We start from the raw sequence: 18,546 nt of genomic DNA on the forward strand, positions 1-18,546 counted from the left end.
GTAGGGATTGAGCCATGGATTGTCCTGGCTCACATCAGAAGTCTGTGATACGACTCTGTGGATGAGTTTATACAATTGTCCAGAGCCACCTGAGCATTCTCAGGGAGCACAGCAGGACAAGGGTGGGACACCACAGCCCCTCGCTCTTCATTGCCGCACACAAAACAATTCACTGGCTGAATAATAAGAAAAAAGCTCAGTGTGCCCTCCCTTTTTACCCTCATACACCTGCACAGTGTGGCTGGGAGTGTCTAAGGCCAGGTTGGAACAACCTGGGATTGTGGAAGGTGTCCCTGCCCATGGGGATGAGATGGGATTTAAGGTTCCTTGAACTCAAACCATGGTAAATCCTGTGAGGAGCAGGTGAAGGACCTGGGAAGGGTCTGGAGCCCCAGGAGAGGCTGAGGGAGCTGAGGAAGGGGCTCATCCTGGAGAAAAGGAGGCTCAAAGGGAATTTCTGGCTCAGCACGACTCCCTGACAGGAGGGGACAGCCGGGCAGGGGGGTCAAGGGATGTGACAAGGGCAAACCACCTCAAGCTGAGCCAGGGGACAGCCAGGTTGGAATTTCCTCACGGAAAAGTCGCTCAGGCTTTGGAAGGCGCTGCCTAGGGCGGTGTTGGGGTCCCCACCCCTGGAGGTGCGGCACTCAGCGCTCTGAGAGAGCGACAATGTGAGGGTTTGGAACAATTCGAGACCCGCCGCCCCTGAGGGACCCGCTCCCCTCAGGCGTTCCCGCCCCGCCGCCCGCGCACGTGACCCGGCGCCGCCGCCACGTGACCAGCGGTGACGGGCGCCACGTGACGCGGCGCCATGGCCGCCAGCCGGTACCGGCGCTTCCTGCGGCTCTGCGAGGAGTGGCCCACGGAGGACAGCAAGAGACAGCGGGACCTGGGCTCCTTCCTGCGGCAGCGGGTGGCGCAGGCCTTCCGCGAGGGCGAGAACACGCAAGTGAGGGCCGGGAGGGCGGCTGGGAGGGCGCGGGGAGCGGCCCCGGCGGCGGCTCTGAGGGGGCTCTGAAGGGACTCTGAGAGGGCTCTGTGGCGGCTTTGGGAAGGCTCAGAGAGGATTCTGAGGGGGCTCCGAGGGGACTCCGAGGGCGCTCCGAAGGATGCTCTGGGGGGGGCTCTGAGAGGGCTCTGAGGGGGCTTTGAGAGGGCTCTGAGGACATTCTGAGGGGACTCTGGGGGAGCTCTGAGGGGAATCTAATGGGGGGCTCTGAGGACACTCTGAGGGGATTCTGAGAGGGCTCTGAGGGGACTCAGGAGATTCTGAGGGGTGGCTCTGAGGGGCTTCTGAGGAGCTTCTGAGGGAGCTGTGAGGAGACTCTTGAGGGGATTCTGAGGGGACTCTGAGGGGGGGCTCTGAGGGGATTCTGAGGGGGCTGTGAGGTGACTCTGAGGGGGCTCTGTGAGGGCTCTGAGGGGATTCTGAGGATGCTCTGAGGGGGCTCTGAGGGCTCTCTCGGGTGATTCTGAGGGGACTCTGAGGACGCTCTGAGGATGTTCTGAGAGGGTTCTGAGGACACTCTAAGGGGTGGCAGGTGGAGCGCGGGGTTTGGGGCTCACATTCGGCTCTGTCTTGGCGCTCATTGGGCTGTGTACCGGCAGGAGGTTGTGCTCAAGGCCACCTGGGGCTTCATGGAATATTAAGACATGCTGAGCTGGGAGGGAACAGGAACCACAGCGGTGATGGAGTCCTGCTGCTCCCAGCTCCTCCTGGGCAGGGCAGGAGTGTGAGCACTGGGCAGCTTTTGGAAGACACATTCCAAAGGCTGGAAGCCTTTGGAATACCAGCCATGGGCTTGTGCCTCCACGGGGCAAAACTGCAGGTTTTGCCCTGGATACCTGGATTGTACCTGGGACAAAAGATTGTTATCCAGGACCACCTGTTTGTACGCTTGACACTGGGCTTGTGACTAGGATAAATGGTTTGTGGCCAGGACAATGGGGTTTCCACCCAGAATAAATGGTTTATACCCAGGACAATGGATTTGGTGCACGGGAAAATGGGTTTTGAAAATGGTTTTGTGCCCAGGACAATGGGGTTTGTGCCCAGGACACTGAGTTTTGTGCCCAGGACAATGGGGTTTCCACCCAGAATAAATGGTTTATGCCCAGGACAATGGGTTTGGTGCACAGGAAAATGGGTTTTGTTGCCAGGATAAATTATTTGTGCCCAGGACACCTGGTTGGTGCCCTGGACAAAAGGTTTATACTCAGCACACCTGATCTGTACCCAGGACAGCTGTTTTACCCTCAGGACCACCGCTTTATACCCAGTTCTTGCACCCTTTACACTATGTACTTTGGAAAACTCCATTCCTGGGGTTATGGGAGTGGGGCACAGAGCTTTGGGAATTTGCTGGAATCCAGTTAACTCCTGGGATCCCCTTACCCCAAGGGTGGGATGGTGGGATGCTGCTACACTGCCTGACGCTGATGGAATGCAGTGGTTGTACAATTGAATTCCGCCTCCAGATGTAATTCTGTTGGAGTTTAGGCTTTGCTGCTGAAATAAATGAGGGGATTTGCTGCCTGACTTGGCTGCAGACCTTCCCAGGCGCGGAGGTGGTGCTGCAGAATGCAAATGTGCCCTTTCTTAGCATAAAAACATTGTTCCAGAGATGCGTTTTCCACCTCCAGGGGCCTCCTAATACTGTACTGGTGACCAGAATAGTCTGTAGCAGGCATTTTGGGAAGAGTTTTATTGCTTTTCCATATGCTCAGGACAGCTTAATGTGTTAGCTCCAAGATCCCAGAGCTGCCACTGATCCTGGAAATCTGAATTGATGCCTGGAGCAGTGGTGGCAAATTTTTGTGTAGAGAGGCTGAGTGTGCTGGCAGGAGGAGCTTCTGAGAGGGGAACTAGAGCCACAAGGCCTCTTTAGCCATCTCGTAGAAGGAGATTTGCTGGATTTCCAGGGCTGGGATGCTGTTTGTGCCACCCTTTTGTTGGCTGGAAATGCTGGAGCCTTGGCAGGGGGTGTTTGGGATGGAGCTGCAGGGCACAGGTGGGGATCACCTGCAGGGGGATGTGTCTGTCCCTGTATCCTCTCTCCTGCAGCTCTGCTGAACATGGAGACCTTTTCCTTCCTCTTCCTCCTTCATCCTTACTCCTTTCTGTTGATGTTATTTTTTACTTTTGACCTGTTTTAACCATTCATGGAGCAGCAGCATTGAGTTCTGGGGTGAGCTGGGCTCATTATACCACAAAAAAACCCCAAAAAACCCCCTAAAAAGCCCAGGAAAAACATTGTAGTCTGGAAAAGCAGCTGAGCAGGGGCTGTGCCAGGCACAGATACCTGGCACAAGTTGGGGATGAGCCGGATCTTCCAACTGAAATAGAAATCCAGTTACCCTTCAAACTGTTCCCTGTCATTTGTGCTGATTTCCCTAATCAATTACAGGCTATTCTGAGCCCCCTACAGGGAGTTTCCAAAGTCCAGCCTGGCACTTTGTCCTGTGTGATTCCCTACAATGAGGCAGTGACAGAAGTGGCCTCTCAGCAGGAAGGGCCACAGATTTCTCAGCACCAGCCAGGAACATTCTCTGTGGCCCTGTAGTCACTGTCAGATCTTGTTGATGCAGAGTTTCAGATCCATTCTGGAAATCCCAAGGGTTGTTACTCCTGCAGGCCAAGCTGGTGGGAGATGGAGGGGAAAAACCTAGAGCAGGACAGCAGGTGGGCAGAATCCCGCAGTGCCCTGGGAATTCTGAGCTGCTCCTTCATGGCCACTGTCTCTTGGGATGAGGAGGGGCTTTGGGCTTTGGGCTTTGCTGTGGAGGTGTAAAACCAGATTTTTGTGCCACTTGTGTCCCCTGCAGATCTCTGACCCCGAGGCCTGTGACCAAATGTACGAGAGCTTAGTCAGGATCCACACCAACTTCTACAAGAACAAGGTGAGAGCTGTGGCACTGGCCACTGCCCCTCTCTCTGGGGAGTGTCACCTCCTGCTGCAGCATTCCTGGGAATGGCAGCATTCCTGGGAATGCTGAGGGACAGCTGAGGGCTGGATGCAGCAATGCCTGGATGCAGCAGGCCTGGTTCTTGCTGTGGATGAATCCCAGCTGAAAACACACTCAGGCTGTGCCAGCTGGTGACACTTGTGCCTTTTCCATGCGCTGCAAGTGACTCCTTTGTCTCTCTCCCTCCTTTTCCTGCTCCCCTGGGCAGTACCCACGGCTCAGAGACACCACCTTCACCGGGGTGACAGTGGAGGATTGCAGGACGATCCTGGCCACAGGTACTGCTGCTGGGCTTGCTCTGAGAGGGCAGGGCAGGGGGAAAGGGACATTCTGGTCTTTGGGGTGCTCCCTTGTGTCCCTCCTCAGCCTCTGGGACTGGAGGGCACCAAGGGGCTGCCTGCAGTTCTGTGAAGGTGTTGGATGAGGAGTGAGTTCAGGAGTAACTCGGTACATTGAGGTGAAGAATCAACTGGAATTTGCACTGTCAGGAACAACGGAGGGTTAGCAAAGGCTCTGTGGGGTCAGACAGCAGGATCTGTGTGGAAGGAGCACATTTGCTACATCATCCTAACACTGAGCTCAGCTTTTCTTTCACCATCTTCCAATTCCCTTCATGTTCCTTCTGTGTCAGGCCTTGGGAAGGGGCCGGGTGCCCCACGCAGAAATGCTCTCAGCACATCCTTTATGAGGGGCAGAGCTGGGAGCCAGAGCAGTTTTGTTCTGCTCCAGTTCCTAACTTTGATTGCAGTGCGTGGAAACTGAGTATCAGTTGTTAGTGATAAGAGACTCCCCGCATTGATTGGGAGGGAAACCAACCTCGCCTCCGGCCTGGAATGAAAATTCATTAAGATGAAAAGTCAGGGAGGGAAATTAGATGGAAGGCAGAGCTGTTTTAAGAGGGTTTCATTCCTCTGCTTTCCTGCTTATCTTCCTCAGGCCCCATCTCTGTCTCCCTTCTCTTTTTGCAGACATTCTGAAACAGATGGAAGACATGAAAAAAGGGACGTGGAAAAGACTGCGGGAAAAGTTCTCTGCCAAGAAACCCGAGGAGGACTCCAAGTGAGGGCCCAGCTCTCAGCTTCTCCACTGTACATATCCCTGAAGCTCTGTGTGTTGCCATGATGAATAAAACCACTTATTCCTCTTAGCAACAGCATTTTTGTTACCCTCTACATTCTTCATATTTAGTGCCTCCTTTTTTTTTTTTCTGCTGAGAATCTGGGGCAGAGCTGAACACATCCATGCTGGAGCAATGGAGGGAAGGGAACTTTGTGGTGTCAAACCTGGCCCTTTGTATCTCAAAAAATGGAACGAGCAGGAGCTGCCCAGAGGGAGGAGGTGCAGCTTTAAATGTTCTTGTGAAGAGAACAGAGAGTATGTGAAAAACCTCTCTGTGCTTGTGTTTGTGTGTTAGCCCAGGGACCAGGGCAGCGGAGGGAGGGAGAACTTTAATCATCACATTTATTTTCCTTCAGAGAAGACAGAGAGGACGGAGGGTGACTTTGCCATGGTGACAGTGGAGCACTGCACGAGTTTAATTGAGATTTTAATCAGCTGCTGCAGAGCTGCTGCTGCTGCTGGAGGAGCCAGCTCTGTGCAGATCCCCCCCCAGCCTGAGGAGAGGGATGTGTGGGTTAGTGCAGAGCTGAGGGTGAAGGCAGGATTAAATGACATGCTGCTAGATGGGGCCATAAACACATTTCAAGTGCTCTGCAACTTCACTGTTATGGGCTTTTTTATCCCTTTTTAGAGCTTTACTGCTTTCATCAGTGTCTGTTCTTGGGCTTGGAGCTGGGGCTGTCTTGGGAAGGATGAGTGTCTGGAGCAGAGCTGTGCCAGGGCTCCACAGCACCAACAGCTGCTCCTTTTTACGGGTTTCAGCAGTGATTTCCTGGCAGGCCGTGAAAGAATTTGAAACTGCAGCAGGCTCTGCTCCAGAGCTCCAGGAACCAAGGCTGGTGCTCGTGGTGGCTCTTCATGGCAGCGTTTGGCAGGGGATGTGCAATACCTGGAGCTGGGAGCAGCGGGCAGGGGAGCACCTTGGTGCCAGCCCTGCTTTGGGTTCTGCTCCTGGGCTTGTTCTGTGCTTCTGTTTATAGCCCCATCACACACCAGAGGGCACAGGAAGGGGACTTACTTTTACCACGTTGTAGTTTTTATTATAACACGATTCTGTATTTAATTTAGTTAAGGCAATTTACACTTCAGTTCTTAAGTAACAACGATAACAACCAAAAAAAAAAAAAAAAAAAAAAAAGTTAAAAAAAAAAAAAAAAGTAAAACATGACACCAGAGATGAAACTATGAAACTAAAACACAGGACACCCCTTCACAGTGAACTCCTGTAAACCTGCAGGCTCCTACTACTGCTGCCCAAAAAAGATCCTTGGTCCACAGAAGGCAAAAAACTTTTTTAGTTCCCACTAGAACTAGCTCAGCTCCTCATCTGGTGAGTTAATTAAATTAAATCCACCTCCTTGAGTTCAGCTTCTCTTTACTGCACCACGGGATGAAGGGAATTCTGTAAATGGAGAGGGGTCAGCGTGGAGCAGGCACAGCAGATAACGAGGGCTGCTTGGCAAATATCCACAAAAGGGACAAGTGGCACTCGGAATAAGTTAAATAGTGCGGCCCTACAGCTACTTACCCCACAGCCGAGGGGCTGGAGCACATGGAGATAAAGATACAACCCTCCACAATTGCAAAATGAAGAGTTATTGCAATGAGGAATCAAAGTCCTGTATGGTTTATCTTCCTACGAGGGTGTTAGAAAAACACCTGGGCCCAGGTGTGGGGAGGACTCCGGCCAGTCCCTGCTCCTGGAATTGCTTTACAAGTGCTCTAAGGGAGATGCTGCCTGGGAAGCCCTTTCCATGTGGTCCATTGTCCCCAGACAGTGACAATCCATGCCTGGAGCCCAGGGAGGAGCAGCCTCCTCAGCTGACACAGGTGCAGTCCCTCGGTGGCTGGAGCTGTGTCTCAGTGGTTCATGGTGTTCTGGACATCCACAAACCCCATCCTCTGCCTGCGCTTCCGCTGCTCCGTCATCTGCAATTCCAACGAGGACACGCTGAGGGGATTCCAGGCCCTCCTGCTCTTGGATGTGCTTCCCAAGTGTCTGACTGCACTGCTTTGAGCCTCTGCCAGCAAACTCTGAGCTGATGAGGCACTACCCAAACCCACGTGTCCCAAATGTCCCCAATTCCCCCAAAAAAGAGCTGCAGGAGCCCTGTGCTTGTACTGCCATCGTGCTGCCTTGGGCTGCCTCCCACTCCCTGCCCTCAGTGGCTATTCTGGGAAGGACAGAGTTCCTACAGGGGATTTCCCATCTCTCATACCTGTTCCTTCAGCTCATTCAGCTGGGAGGTGAGGTGGGACACGAGCTTCATGGTGGTGTTGAGTTTGTCCTGCAGGTTGCGGATCTCGTTCTGCTCCCCTTCCCCTTCATTGCTGACCAGAGACATGGCTCGCATCCGGGGGAACCAGTCCAGGTTCTTGTTCTGGGAACGTCACCACAGACAAAGGGAGTTGGGGTGAGGGGTCAGAGAGGAGCAGAGAAGATAAGGTTTAAGAGGCAGCCTCCCTGTGCTTAGGGATTAAAGAAATTCTCTTTGCAAAAATTGCAATTTTTCCATGCATGGTGCATTTCTAGGTTGGTTCATGGGCTGAAGCACGGAAGTTTTTCTTTCCTTGCTTTCCTTTCCCTCAAAAGCCCCTTGAAGCCCCACTCCCTGCTTGGTTCAACCCTTCAACTCACAGGGCAAACCCTCCAACAGAACCACACGGAAAAAACCAGCAAACAACAAACTCAGGCACTGCACCATCAGCAATATTTTCCAAAAGGACTTCCCAGAGCTGTTTTTCCTTGGCCAGCCCCTTATTCCTGATCTCCCTGGGGCAGGCAGGTTGGGATAGCCAAGGAGCTGCCCCGAGGGCACCTGTACCTTGATCATCTGTGCCACGTAGCTCTCGGGGCCGGTGTAGTCGGTCTTGTTCTTCACCCGCACCAGCACGATGAAGTACAGGTAGTTCCACATGTTGTGCTCGTATTTGATGTGCTCCTCAAAGGACACGGTCTTGTTGTCAAACTTGTCCCTTTCCAGCCCTGGGAAAGGTGGGGAAGGGTGGAGGAGGACAGGGAGGAGATGGGGAGGGGAGGAGGTGAGTGAGCAGCAAACGTGGGAGGAAATTCAGCCAATGCATCCCCTCCCAAAGGCCACATTCAAGTGCTGTTAATAATTAGTTGGCATTTAGCACATAAACATCCAAACCAGGGGGCAACAACCCAACTGGGGGTTCAGGAGAGTTCTGTTTAAAATCACAAAATCAGAGAATCATGGAATGGTTTGGGTTGGAAGGGATCTTCCACCCCCTGCCATGGGGAGGGACACCTTCCACCATCCCAGGTTGCTCCAAGCCCCATCCTGGCCTTGGACACTTCCAGGGACAGTCACAGCTCCTCTGGGCACCCTGTGCCAGGGCCTCACCACCCTCACAGGGTACAATTTCTTCCCATGTCCTGCAGGCTCTGCCTCTGCCCAGTAAAATAAACCCAGAGGATCTTTAAAGGAAAAAGCAGAGAGATTTTACTGGCTTTTTTTTTTTTTTTTTAAATGCCTACTGCTGACTGAAAGGATTCCAGAGCATTTTCTCTATTATATTTCTCCAGTAATATGCTGCTTTTTTTCCCCCACTGGCCAAGGGAAGGTCTGAGCAGTGAGATGCACAGTGATGAGAACCACACAATGAGGTTTTTAGTTTAACACCTCATTAGCAGGGTGAAGAACAACACCGAGAATTTCCCTCCAGTTGTGTCTTTGTTTAAACCCCTCCCAGTGCAGTGACCCCTCGCTGAACAGATTCAAGGTTTGAAGTGATAAATAAAAACCAGAATCCAGCTGAAATTCTTTTCCTTCCCCCAGCCTGTGAGGTGAGGAAGAGCTTTGAGGCAATTCCTGTACTCCCTGTGCTCACCACAAATAAAACAGGTGGTCTTCAGGATCTCTTCCTTCTTCTGTTTCTCACTCCTCAGATCAGCAAAGGTGTCAATGATGACCCCAAAGATGAGGTTGAGGACGATGATAATGACAATGAAGAAGAAGAGGAGGTCGTAGACAACTCGAGCAGGGAACAGAGACTCCTGTAATGGATGAGAGGAGGAATTGGGTGTCTCTGCTCCAGCCACCCCAGCCCTGGGACACAGCTGAGGCACCAGGGGAGGAGGAGAACGTGAGGGATGGAGCTGGATGTGTCACAGCTCTTAGGAAGAAGGGACAGCAGCTGGATTTAGCAGAAGAAAGAGGTCCCCAGGTGCTGTCCCCACTCACATCCTTGGAGGGTTTCCTCAGGATGTCCCCCACGCCGCCGCCGTTGCGCAGGCCATGGTTGAGGACGGTGACAATGCACATGAGCAGAGTGTCACAGGCACGTTCCCACTGCTCCGGGTCGGCCTCTGGGGAGGAGAGCAGGGCAGGGGCTCAGAGCACAGGCAGAGCACCAGGCCCTGGCAGGGGGGTGGTTCCAGCTGCAGTGGCAGCGACACAGGAGCAGCTGCCAGCAACATCCCAGCAGCCAAACCCTCCTGCAGCTCCCACCTCCTTTCTGATTAAATCAATCCACCCCAACATTTTTTATGCCAGGGTTGGTGCAAATTTCACAGGCCTCTTGCCCAGTATGTCCCAGGAAGTGGATTGAGTGTGGAAAAGCTGGGGTTTTCCTCAGCAGGCTGGCAAATCCACACTGCCAAACAGAGCTGGCATTTCCACAGGGCTCTCTTACCTTCCAAGGCAGTGGGTGCAGCAGAGCAGCTGATTTTATCACTGCTGCACGACTCCATGAAGGTCTCCACGTTCTTTTGCATCCCCAAAGGATCATCTGCAAGGAAGATACCCCAGCCCTGTGAGAGCAGCAAACCACTGCCAGGGGCTCCCAGGAAGATGCCTCATATCCTCCTACTTTTCTAGTCCCTGAAGCTTTTTTTCAGAGTTGAGACCCCTCAGAGCTGACCCTTCATTTGTAGCTCTGTCTCCTTCTCTGCCACCACTAACCCCAAACCCTGCTCTGTGCAGCACAAGCTCAAAGCTGCCCCCTCTGTGACCCCAAAACCAATGCAAAACCCCACAGAGCACACCCTGAGGTGCGTGTGGAGGGTCCCACGACCCTGAGCACTGCCCAACCTTTGGCTTTGCTGTCCGGCAGCCGGTCCACCTCGAGGATGAAGTCATCCTTCAGGAAGAGGAAGCCCACGATGGAGAAGAGGTAGACGAGGATGAGGGCCAGCAGGGCTGTCAGCAGGATGGAGCGCCCGTTCCGCGTCACGCTCTTGATGACATTAAACAAGGTCTCCTCACGGTAGATCAAGTCAAACAGCTGAAAGGACCCAGGAGCAGAGAAATACTGCGGGGTGCTTCTCTTGATAATGCCTGGCCTATCTATATCCCCTTTTATCCTGAGATCTTGGATCGCTCGGCAGACCTTGACTAACTTTTCTCACAAAGCCTTTAAGTTTCCCAGCTTACTGAAGGGAAGCAGAGAAGAATGGAGTGACTTATGCACAGCAGGAGAGCCAAGAATAGGCCACATGTACCCCGGCTCTGCCCTCGCCGGCTCACGTTGCCTCCCAGCTGACCCAGATAAAGCACACAGCAGATTAGAAGGAGAGATACAGCCCAGGACCAGGAGAGAGACAGCAATAGATACTGTCGGGAGGCAGAAAGCTCAGCCCATGCAAAGATTAGAGCGCAGGGAATTGTTCTCTGCGCTATCAATCAGTGTCACAGGAACCTTCCAGCTCCTAAAGAAGCGGCAGCCAGGCTGCCTGTGCCCCCAGCCAGCTGAATTTATCATACCAGGATGCTGTAGAAGAGCTCGTGCACGAAGAGCCCCAGGACGCTGGTCACGATGTAGCCAACGTGGTACAGGAATTCCACATCCATGATCATGGCCTTGTAGCCACGGATGAAGGTGCCTCGGTTGCCCACGAAGCTCACCACGAACACGATCTTGTTGGTCAGCTAGGGACGGCCAGAAACGGGAGGGAGTGGGGTTTGCTGCACTCTGGGGACGTGGGACAGCCTCCTGATCCCCCAGCAAGGGGGGAAAACTCACATTGAGAGCTCCCAGGATGTTGAGGGTGAGCCCGATGCCCAGGTAGTAGATGGAGCGCAGGATCAGGGCCACCAGCAGCGGCCTCACCCCGTAGCGCTTGGTGAACAGGGCCATGATGGAGAAGCAGATCAGGATCCAGAAGAGCAAAGAGATCAGTGGGGAGTCCAGCACTCCTGGGAAGAGGAACACATGGTGTTAAAGGCAGGGCACTGCTGCTGCCAGGCTGGCCAGACACTCCAATGAGCTCTTGATCAGAAATGATGACGCTGCACTGCCAAGATTTGTGTTGGTTCAGGTGTTTTTTGCTGATACATTTTCTAACATCTTTTATCCGAGAGCTCAGAACCACTGCAGGTGATGGAGGCTTTGCCTGACAACAGGAATGGATCCTATCACTGCTTCCCACATTGTACAAACAGGGCAAGGGCAGCCCAGGAGAAATGAGGTTTCCCTGAGAAGGGAGGGCTGGAAACTGAAATCCTGAAATCCTGAAACTGAAATCCTGACTAATCCTTTACCCAGCAGAAAGGACCTGGGGTTGTAGGAGCCCAAGGATGAGGGCAGTGCCAGTTTTCCTGCATGTGGAGATCCCTTTCCCTTCCACCCCGAGGAGCAGCAGGTGCCAGGGCACTTACCCATGGAAGTGGCTTCCACATAGGGGTAGAAGAAAGCAATGATGATGTTAATGAAGACAGCCAGGTTGAAGGAAATGCTTCCCCAGAGCGTCATTCTGCGGGAGAACCAGTACATCAGCGGCATGCCTGGGGGGAGAGGAGGCAACACACAAACCTCAGCCAGCCTCGTGCCAACCGGGTCCTCCTGGAGCCCCTGTGCCCTTCCTGCTGCTCCTGGGTCAGCCCAGACCCTTTGTGTCATCTCTGTGTCATCCCAGACCCTCTGTGCCATTCCTGTGTCCCCCTGGACCCCCTGTGTCACCTCCCAGACCCCCGTGGGCTCTGCAGCTGCTGACCCCATACAGACCCACCCTCCCATCTCCTTCAAACCATTCATGAAGTGTTTTGAAAACATTCCTGCCCATCTGCTGGAAGAGGAGTGCACCTTCTAAGTGGCTCTGCTCACATTCCTTGGTTTCCCAGCCCTCTGGAAACCTGCTCTGACACGCTGGAATCAGGTTTGGCTCTGTCCTCCCTCACAGCCCCTACACTGCTTCTCAGCTGCACCCCAGTATCCATAGTGTGACCCTCTACTCAGCTCCCAGGATTTACAGGCAGGATTTCCACCCTGGAAGCCCCTGAGCAGGTCTGCAGGGGGCAGAGAAACTGGTTTTATTTTCCATGTGCAGCTACAAGACCCTGGCTTAGGGGAAGGCAACTGAAAGGGCTTTCCAGGGAAAACAGCTCGGCTGGAATGTGAGCAAGGTGCACCTCAGAGTGTGGAGAAACTGCCCTGGGAGCACAGGGGAATCCCACCCTCGCTCTGCCAGGTGTGTGGTGCTCTGCAGGGCAGGGGCAGCTCAGTGATGCCACTCCCAGGTGTGCACAGCCCTTTCCCAGCAGGAATGTCCCCCCATTGTCCCCCCAGGGCAGCCCAGGGGAGGCTCTGCCTCGCTCTTACTGCGCAGCTTCTTCTGCCACTCCATCTCGTTGTGCAGGAAGGAGGACTGGTCGAAGAAGTCGCTGACTTTGCTGCCCTGCTCGTCCTGCTCCGTGGTGGTGAAGAGCCTGTACTTGGTCTCCTTGGTGAGGAACTCGCAGATCCCGGGCACAGGGAAGATGATCTGCTCCATGCTCCGGTCCAGCCGCACGATCTGCAGGGAGCAGAGCCCTCACATCCTGCCCTGATGGGCTTTTTCCCTCCTTTCCAGATCCAGCTGTGCCTTCCCCTCCTCCCTCCCACTCCACAGGATCCAAATATTGTCAGCCACTCATTTAAAAGCTTCCAAAGTGCCCTGAGCAGAGGCAGCCCTGGCTGTGGTGAGTGGGAATGAGGGATCCATGCCAAGGATGAGGCTGCTGGATCAGCTGCTGGATCCCACTGCTGTGGGACAGAAGGGAAAGGTCCAGGGGGCTGCTCATCCCAAAGTTCCTGGAGCTAAAGCTCCTGCCAGCATGGGGATGGGATGGGGGCACAGCTCTTGGTGCAAAATAACTGGACATGAGGCATCTGGAGCCAGGTGGGATTCATGGACTGTGGGCAGGCTGGAAAACCAACAGCCAAGAGGTCTTGCCTCGATTTGGGACGTGTGTTTCTCATAATAAGCCAGTGGATCCTCCTCTTCCTCCTGCACAGGGGCCGTGGACTTCAGCATCTGCGACAGCTGCTTGTTGTTAAGGCTGAGCTGGATGGGGAGAGGGAAAGGGAGAGGATGAGGATCCAGCCAGAAACAGGATCCGACTGTTCCCACAACGTGCCTCAACATCTCCCACAGCTGATGAGGTTTTCAGGGAAAAGCAAATGAATTAAAACTTCCATAAGGGGTGCGAGTGCTCCCCGCAGTGACAGACAATCGATTCCCTGCAATAATTACATCCAAGTGCTGCTAATCCACAAATTACAAACCAGTGCTCACAAAACCCCCGGGGAAATCACATTCCTGCTGAATCTTGTCGGGATCTGAGGAACCCTGGCAAGGAACAGCAGCAAAGGACTCAGCCCTGATGGGAAGGGAGGAGGTGGGTAAGGGCAGGACCCACCCCAGGGCACCAGCCTGTGTCACCCCACAACGGGGCACACACACCTTTGGGAGTCTCTCCCTCTTTAATCCCCTGGGGAACACCAAAATCCATCAAACCCTGAACAACAAAGCCCAGGTGGGCTCTGCAAGGGCTCTTTGCAGCCTCGAGTCAGGGCTGTGCCTCCATCCCCAAGGCCTCTCCATACCATGGATGAGATTCCCTCCTCCTCCTCCTCCTGGATTCGCTTCACCGGCTTCAGGAGCTGCTGCAGAGACTTGTTGTGTCGGGAGAGCTGGGAGGGGGACAGGGATGGTGACAGTGAGCACAGGGTGGGGGACACAGGAGGGGGACATGGGGCACAGGATGGCCAGCAATCCATGGCTGCCCCCCACAGCCAAAGGCACATTTGGCTCCCCAGGGAGGCCACTCTGGCTGGAGGAAATGTGCATGATTATAGAGGAAAATGTTCATAAATATGGAGGAAAAAAGTGCAAAGCTGCGAGCGCAGCCTGGCAGGATGCTTTTACAGCTCCCTACCTGCAGCGCCAGGATATAAATGTTGTGTCCAACTTCCCGGGGGGAAACCTCGGCGTTCTCACACTCCTCCTCCTGCAGATAGGCCTTCTTAATCACATCCACCTGCAAGGCAGCACAGGGGCACTGAGCTCCTCCCCAGCCCCTGGATTTGGGCAGGATTTGGGCAGCAGTGGGGCAGGGGAGGTGGTTTTTGGGTGTAAAGCAGGAACTGCAGCACCACACAGGGCAGAGGATGTTCAGCCACGGGCTGGGGGCTCAGTGGGACATTCCCAGTTCTCTCACCAGTTCCTGGGGCCGGAGGCTGATGAGGATCCGCTCGGCGTTCTCGCTGTCGTGCCTGCTCTCCATGAGGGCCAGGAGGAGCTTGGAGGCATTGTCCTGGTGAGGAGGGGCCCGTGGTGAGGGGAGCTGTGCCCTGCCACTGCCCAGGGCTTTGGGGTGGGCAGAACTATCCTGTGCCCCTGCCAACTCCCCCGTGCCAGAGGCATCTGAGTGTGGTGGTGATACCCCAGCCCTGCCCCACTGAGCCCATCTGCCCCCACAGCTGAGGGTCTGACACAGGCAGGGTCCCCTCTACAGTGACCACCTCACTCCACAGGACACCCCATGACACTGCCAGTGAGTCCTTGCAGTGACACATGCACAGTGACACACACAGTGACATGCTCAGTGACACACACAGAGTGACACACACAGTGACACTCAGTGACACACTCAGTGACACACAGACACGTCCCCACCACCCCAGCCCAGGCCCCTGTGCACCTTCAGCTGCAGCACCAGGTCCATGCGGTACTTGCAGAGGGGGCTGATGTCGTTCAGGATCAGGGCTGTGATGATGTCGATCCCGTTGGACTCGTGGGTCACGATGCAGCTCTGGGGGAGTCGGGCAAGGTGTTATTATCCCACAGATCCTGCCGGCCCTTCCAGCTCCACCCTCCTGCTCTGAAACACTGCCCTGGGCCCCCAAACCTCCTCTCTCCCTGCAAAGGGCCCTGCTCACACCACTGAATTATTTACCCCCCATCTGCAGCACCACATTTGGCAGCTAGTGATGTGTGTAGGAACTCTGTGACCTCTGCTGCCCACATTCTGCTCCTGCTCACACTCTGAACCCACAAAACCTGTCCCTGCTTCCCCCAAAACCTCCCCTGGTCTGTGATGAGATTGGGGAACGATGCCCAGACCTGGTTCTCGTGGCAGGGCCCCTGGCAGTACTCGGTCAGGGTCTCCAGGGTCTGGGTGATGAGGGCCACGTTGTACTCGTTGATGTAGAGGCCGAGCAGCCCCAGCCCGCCCGTGGTGCTGCCACACATGATGTCCAGGAACTGCAGCGTCTCACACACCAGGTTGTAGTTGGTTTTGTTGTTCTGGCAGCGCAGGAAGTTCTGTGGAGCACAGCCCAGGAATGAATGGGCTCCTGATCCCTCTCTCCCCACGCCCCTCCAGCTGCAGTTTGAGGGACATTTGGGCTGGGACTGCCCCTGTAACCCACAGAGCTCAGTCCCACAGCCAGTCCTGCCACAAACTCCTCCTGCAGCCCCAAGTTATCAACAAGGGATGCTGCACTGTGCATGGGGAAACTGAGGCACAAGAGCTGCTGGTGCCACAGCGTTTTGGGGCCAAACTGGGGCAGATCCCAGCCTTCCAGTGGGCCTGCTATTTCTGGGTCTGAGAGGTTGTAGCCTGCTAGCAGCTGCTAACTTTTTCCTCAAGGAAAAATTTCTCAAGAAAGTTTCTTCCCAAAACAATCTTGGCCAACAACTCTCCTCTCTCAAAACAATCTTTCTCCAGGTGGCATTTTGCTGTTTCTCTGGTTTAACCAGTGGGATTAGAGAGGTGTTGCTCCTATTCACCAACCATGTTAAGTCTGTATGGGAACACCTTATAAAAGGTAGTAAGAATTAGAAAAAGAAGGCTTTATTGTCTATGCTCTTTGCCTTCTGAAACATTTGGAGTCTTTCTTTCATGTCCTACAGCAACACCTTCCCCCAGCCCAACCCCACAGCTGAGCCTCAGAGCCCCCCAGCCCCAACCTGCAGGTCACGGTTGTGGTTCTCGCAGAGCAGCTGCAGGAAGCGCAGGATGGGCTCCATGATCAGCACAGTCACCCCCATCTCGTTGTTCTGGCCCTGCTCCCCGGGCTCGTGGCCCTTGCGGAACCCCACGGCCATCGGGTACCGCGTGGGGGTGCCGGGCATCAGGAAGGTGTCCCCTCGTCCTGGAGGGAATTGTCACCTGGTCAGCTCAGGCTGTCACCCAGCCAGTGCTGGCCTTCCCAAGGGGACAAAGGGACACAGCCCTGTACCTTTGGTGCCGGGGTCTGGCTCGTCCTTGTCGTCGCGGGGCTTGTTGCCGATGTCGCTCATGTTCACCGACACCGTGGACTTGGTCTCCTGCTGCGCCTTCTTCATCCGGTCGTGCAGGACCTTGAAGAACTTCTCGGACTTCTTGTCGCTCGTCATGAGGTTGTAAAAGGATTTCTGGTGAAAGGACACTCGTTCAGGTCCCCACCACGGGGTCCAAAGTTTCCCTGCCTGTCCCTCTGAGCAGCAGCCTCAGCACTCCAGACACTGCTCAGGATAACCTGGATTTTGTCTGGAGCCCCACTGGGTTTTGCACACAGCATTTTTCAGCTTCCCTGTGATAAAGGGTTTGGGATAACCCTGGAGGTCCCCCACAAGAGCTGCAGCCCTGAGTCATTTTAGGACTTCCCGGCAGAGGGCATCAGCAGAACTCCAGACACAACCTGGAACCACCTGCCCCTCCCGCAGCCTCCAGCCCTTCACCCAGCCACGGAGCTGGGAAACTCAAATCACCAGATTTCAGCACAAACAAGAGGTATTTTGGCCAAACCCACTGCCCAGGGCTGAGCACTGGCCCCTCACACATCAACCCCTGGCTGCTCAGTCCCCCTCAGCACCTGGATCTCGGTGTTGCCCCCGTCCAGCAGGCGGATGGCCAGCAGGATGCTCTCCTGGAAGATTTTCTCATTCTTGGTGTTCATGATGAGGTCAGCCACCAGCTTGGTGGCCCCTTCACGGTCCAGCCGGCACTGGACAGCAGCAATGGCTGACCAGTCCTGGTCCTGGCCTGAGAGAGAGAACACGAGGGATATGATGCTGTGGTAGCACAGCTCCACCACTGCCAGGGCATCTCAGGGCCATCCCTTCACCTCCCCAAATCCTCTGCTCTCGTGGAGGTGCAACCTGGTCCCATCACTGCTTGGGAGCCAGGAATTTGAGGGGAAGGGGCAGGAGAGGGGCACTCACCTCCCCCAGCAGCATCCCCCATCTCCCCCTTGGAGCTGGACCTCTTGTTCTGCAGGTAATTGTTCATGAGCATTTTCCGCAGCAGGTTGCCCTGCCAAGGCAAAGAAACGTCACCACTGTCCCCTTGCCAAGGCTGGGGCCAGGGCAGAACCAGCTGAGCACCCCTGGGTGCCCTGGGTGGGTGCTGCATGGGGAGTGGGGCCTGCATGGACACGGATCACAGTGCTCACCCTCTCCCCATACTTGTTCCTCTTCACCAGCATCTGCTGCAGCGTCCTCAGCACCTTGATGCAGAGCTTCTCCTCCGTCTCCATGAGGTCCTTGGTGTGCTGCACCAGCCTGGGACAGCAAAGCCATTGTCACACAGCTGGGATAGACCCGGGGATCCCTGATGGAACCACTCCCACCGCCCCTCCAGGCTGCAGGCACACAGGGATGAAGGTCCCAAACCCATCCCAGCACCCCAATAACTCTCAGGGCAGCCCCAAACCAGGCTCACTTGGACAGGAACCCGCCGCTCTCGCAGCGCTGGAATGCCTCTGTCCCCTCCATGAAGAGCAGCTCGGGGCGGTGCAGGACGTCCACCAGCACAGACAGCTCAGCCTCCACCAGCGGCTTCAGGCGATCCTCCAGGGCATTGATGATGTCCTGAAAGCCACAGTTTTCCCCTTCAGAGCCAGGGGACACAGGGGACACAGAGGACACAGGGGACACAGGGACCCTGCAAGGCCAGCGCTCTCCTGCCACCTGAGCCCTGCCAAACCCTGACCTGATATGATTTAATGCGTGGCCAGAGTGTTATGAGCCCCCCTGTAAATGTGTCACTCTCTGAGGGTCCAGCCCTTGCAGATTGGCTTGGAATAATTTTGGCCCAGACTGCTCTTCAGAGGTGTTTTGTAAAGTTAAAAGGTTTGATAAATGAAAAATAACAAACGTTACAGATAACAAAAGAAAAGCCGTGCACAGGTGTCTGAGAAAACCTCAGACACCTCGCTAAAAGCACTCTAAAAATCTCCTTAGTTCCTTTG

General features: G+C 54.7%; 2 protein-coding genes across 2 annotated transcripts in view; one reads left to right on the forward strand and one right to left on the reverse strand.

The window, feature by feature from the left end:
- Positions 1–797: 797 nt before the first annotated feature.
- On the forward strand, positions 798–5,113 carry UQCC2 (ubiquinol-cytochrome c reductase complex assembly factor 2). Its single transcript, XM_083878631.1, has 4 exons — positions 798–949; positions 3,826–3,900; positions 4,175–4,244; positions 4,935–5,113. The coding sequence occupies exons 1-4, from the start codon at positions 812–814 to the stop codon at positions 5,027–5,029; spliced, it is 378 nt and encodes a 125-aa protein (XP_083734757.1). The 5' UTR covers positions 798–811; the 3' UTR covers positions 5,030–5,113.
- A 1,031-nt stretch (positions 5,114–6,144) lies between these two features.
- Positions 6,145–18,546, reverse strand: part of ITPR3 (inositol 1,4,5-trisphosphate receptor type 3) — a gene marked incomplete at its 5' end in the record, with an annotated part of 41,306 nt that continues 28,904 nt past the window's right edge. The window contains 23 exons of the mRNA XM_083878473.1: positions 6,145–7,014; positions 7,305–7,466; positions 7,911–8,071; positions 8,941–9,106; positions 9,294–9,418; positions 9,745–9,840; positions 10,143–10,335; positions 10,815–10,979; positions 11,074–11,246; positions 11,709–11,834; positions 12,649–12,841; positions 13,262–13,372; positions 13,915–14,001; positions 14,247–14,348; positions 14,529–14,624; positions 15,012–15,122; positions 15,434–15,634; positions 16,283–16,467; positions 16,555–16,729; positions 17,170–17,339; positions 17,519–17,609; positions 17,749–17,857; positions 18,018–18,166. Coding sequence (XP_083734599.1) covers positions 6,946–7,014; positions 7,305–7,466; positions 7,911–8,071; positions 8,941–9,106; positions 9,294–9,418; positions 9,745–9,840; positions 10,143–10,335; positions 10,815–10,979; positions 11,074–11,246; positions 11,709–11,834; positions 12,649–12,841; positions 13,262–13,372; positions 13,915–14,001; positions 14,247–14,348; positions 14,529–14,624; positions 15,012–15,122; positions 15,434–15,634; positions 16,283–16,467; positions 16,555–16,729; positions 17,170–17,339; positions 17,519–17,609; positions 17,749–17,857; positions 18,018–18,166 — 3,216 coding nt within the window. The 3' untranslated portion in view covers positions 6,145–6,945. The remainder of the gene's footprint in view (positions 7,015–7,304; positions 7,467–7,910; positions 8,072–8,940; positions 9,107–9,293; positions 9,419–9,744; positions 9,841–10,142; positions 10,336–10,814; positions 10,980–11,073; positions 11,247–11,708; positions 11,835–12,648; positions 12,842–13,261; positions 13,373–13,914; positions 14,002–14,246; positions 14,349–14,528; positions 14,625–15,011; positions 15,123–15,433; positions 15,635–16,282; positions 16,468–16,554; positions 16,730–17,169; positions 17,340–17,518; positions 17,610–17,748; positions 17,858–18,017; positions 18,167–18,546) is intronic.

The sequence above is a fragment of the Zosterops lateralis genome (assembly GCF_965231275.1).
Source record: "Zosterops lateralis genome assembly, chromosome: 26".
NCBI classification, from domain to species: Eukaryota; Metazoa; Chordata; class Aves; order Passeriformes; family Zosteropidae; genus Zosterops; species Zosterops lateralis.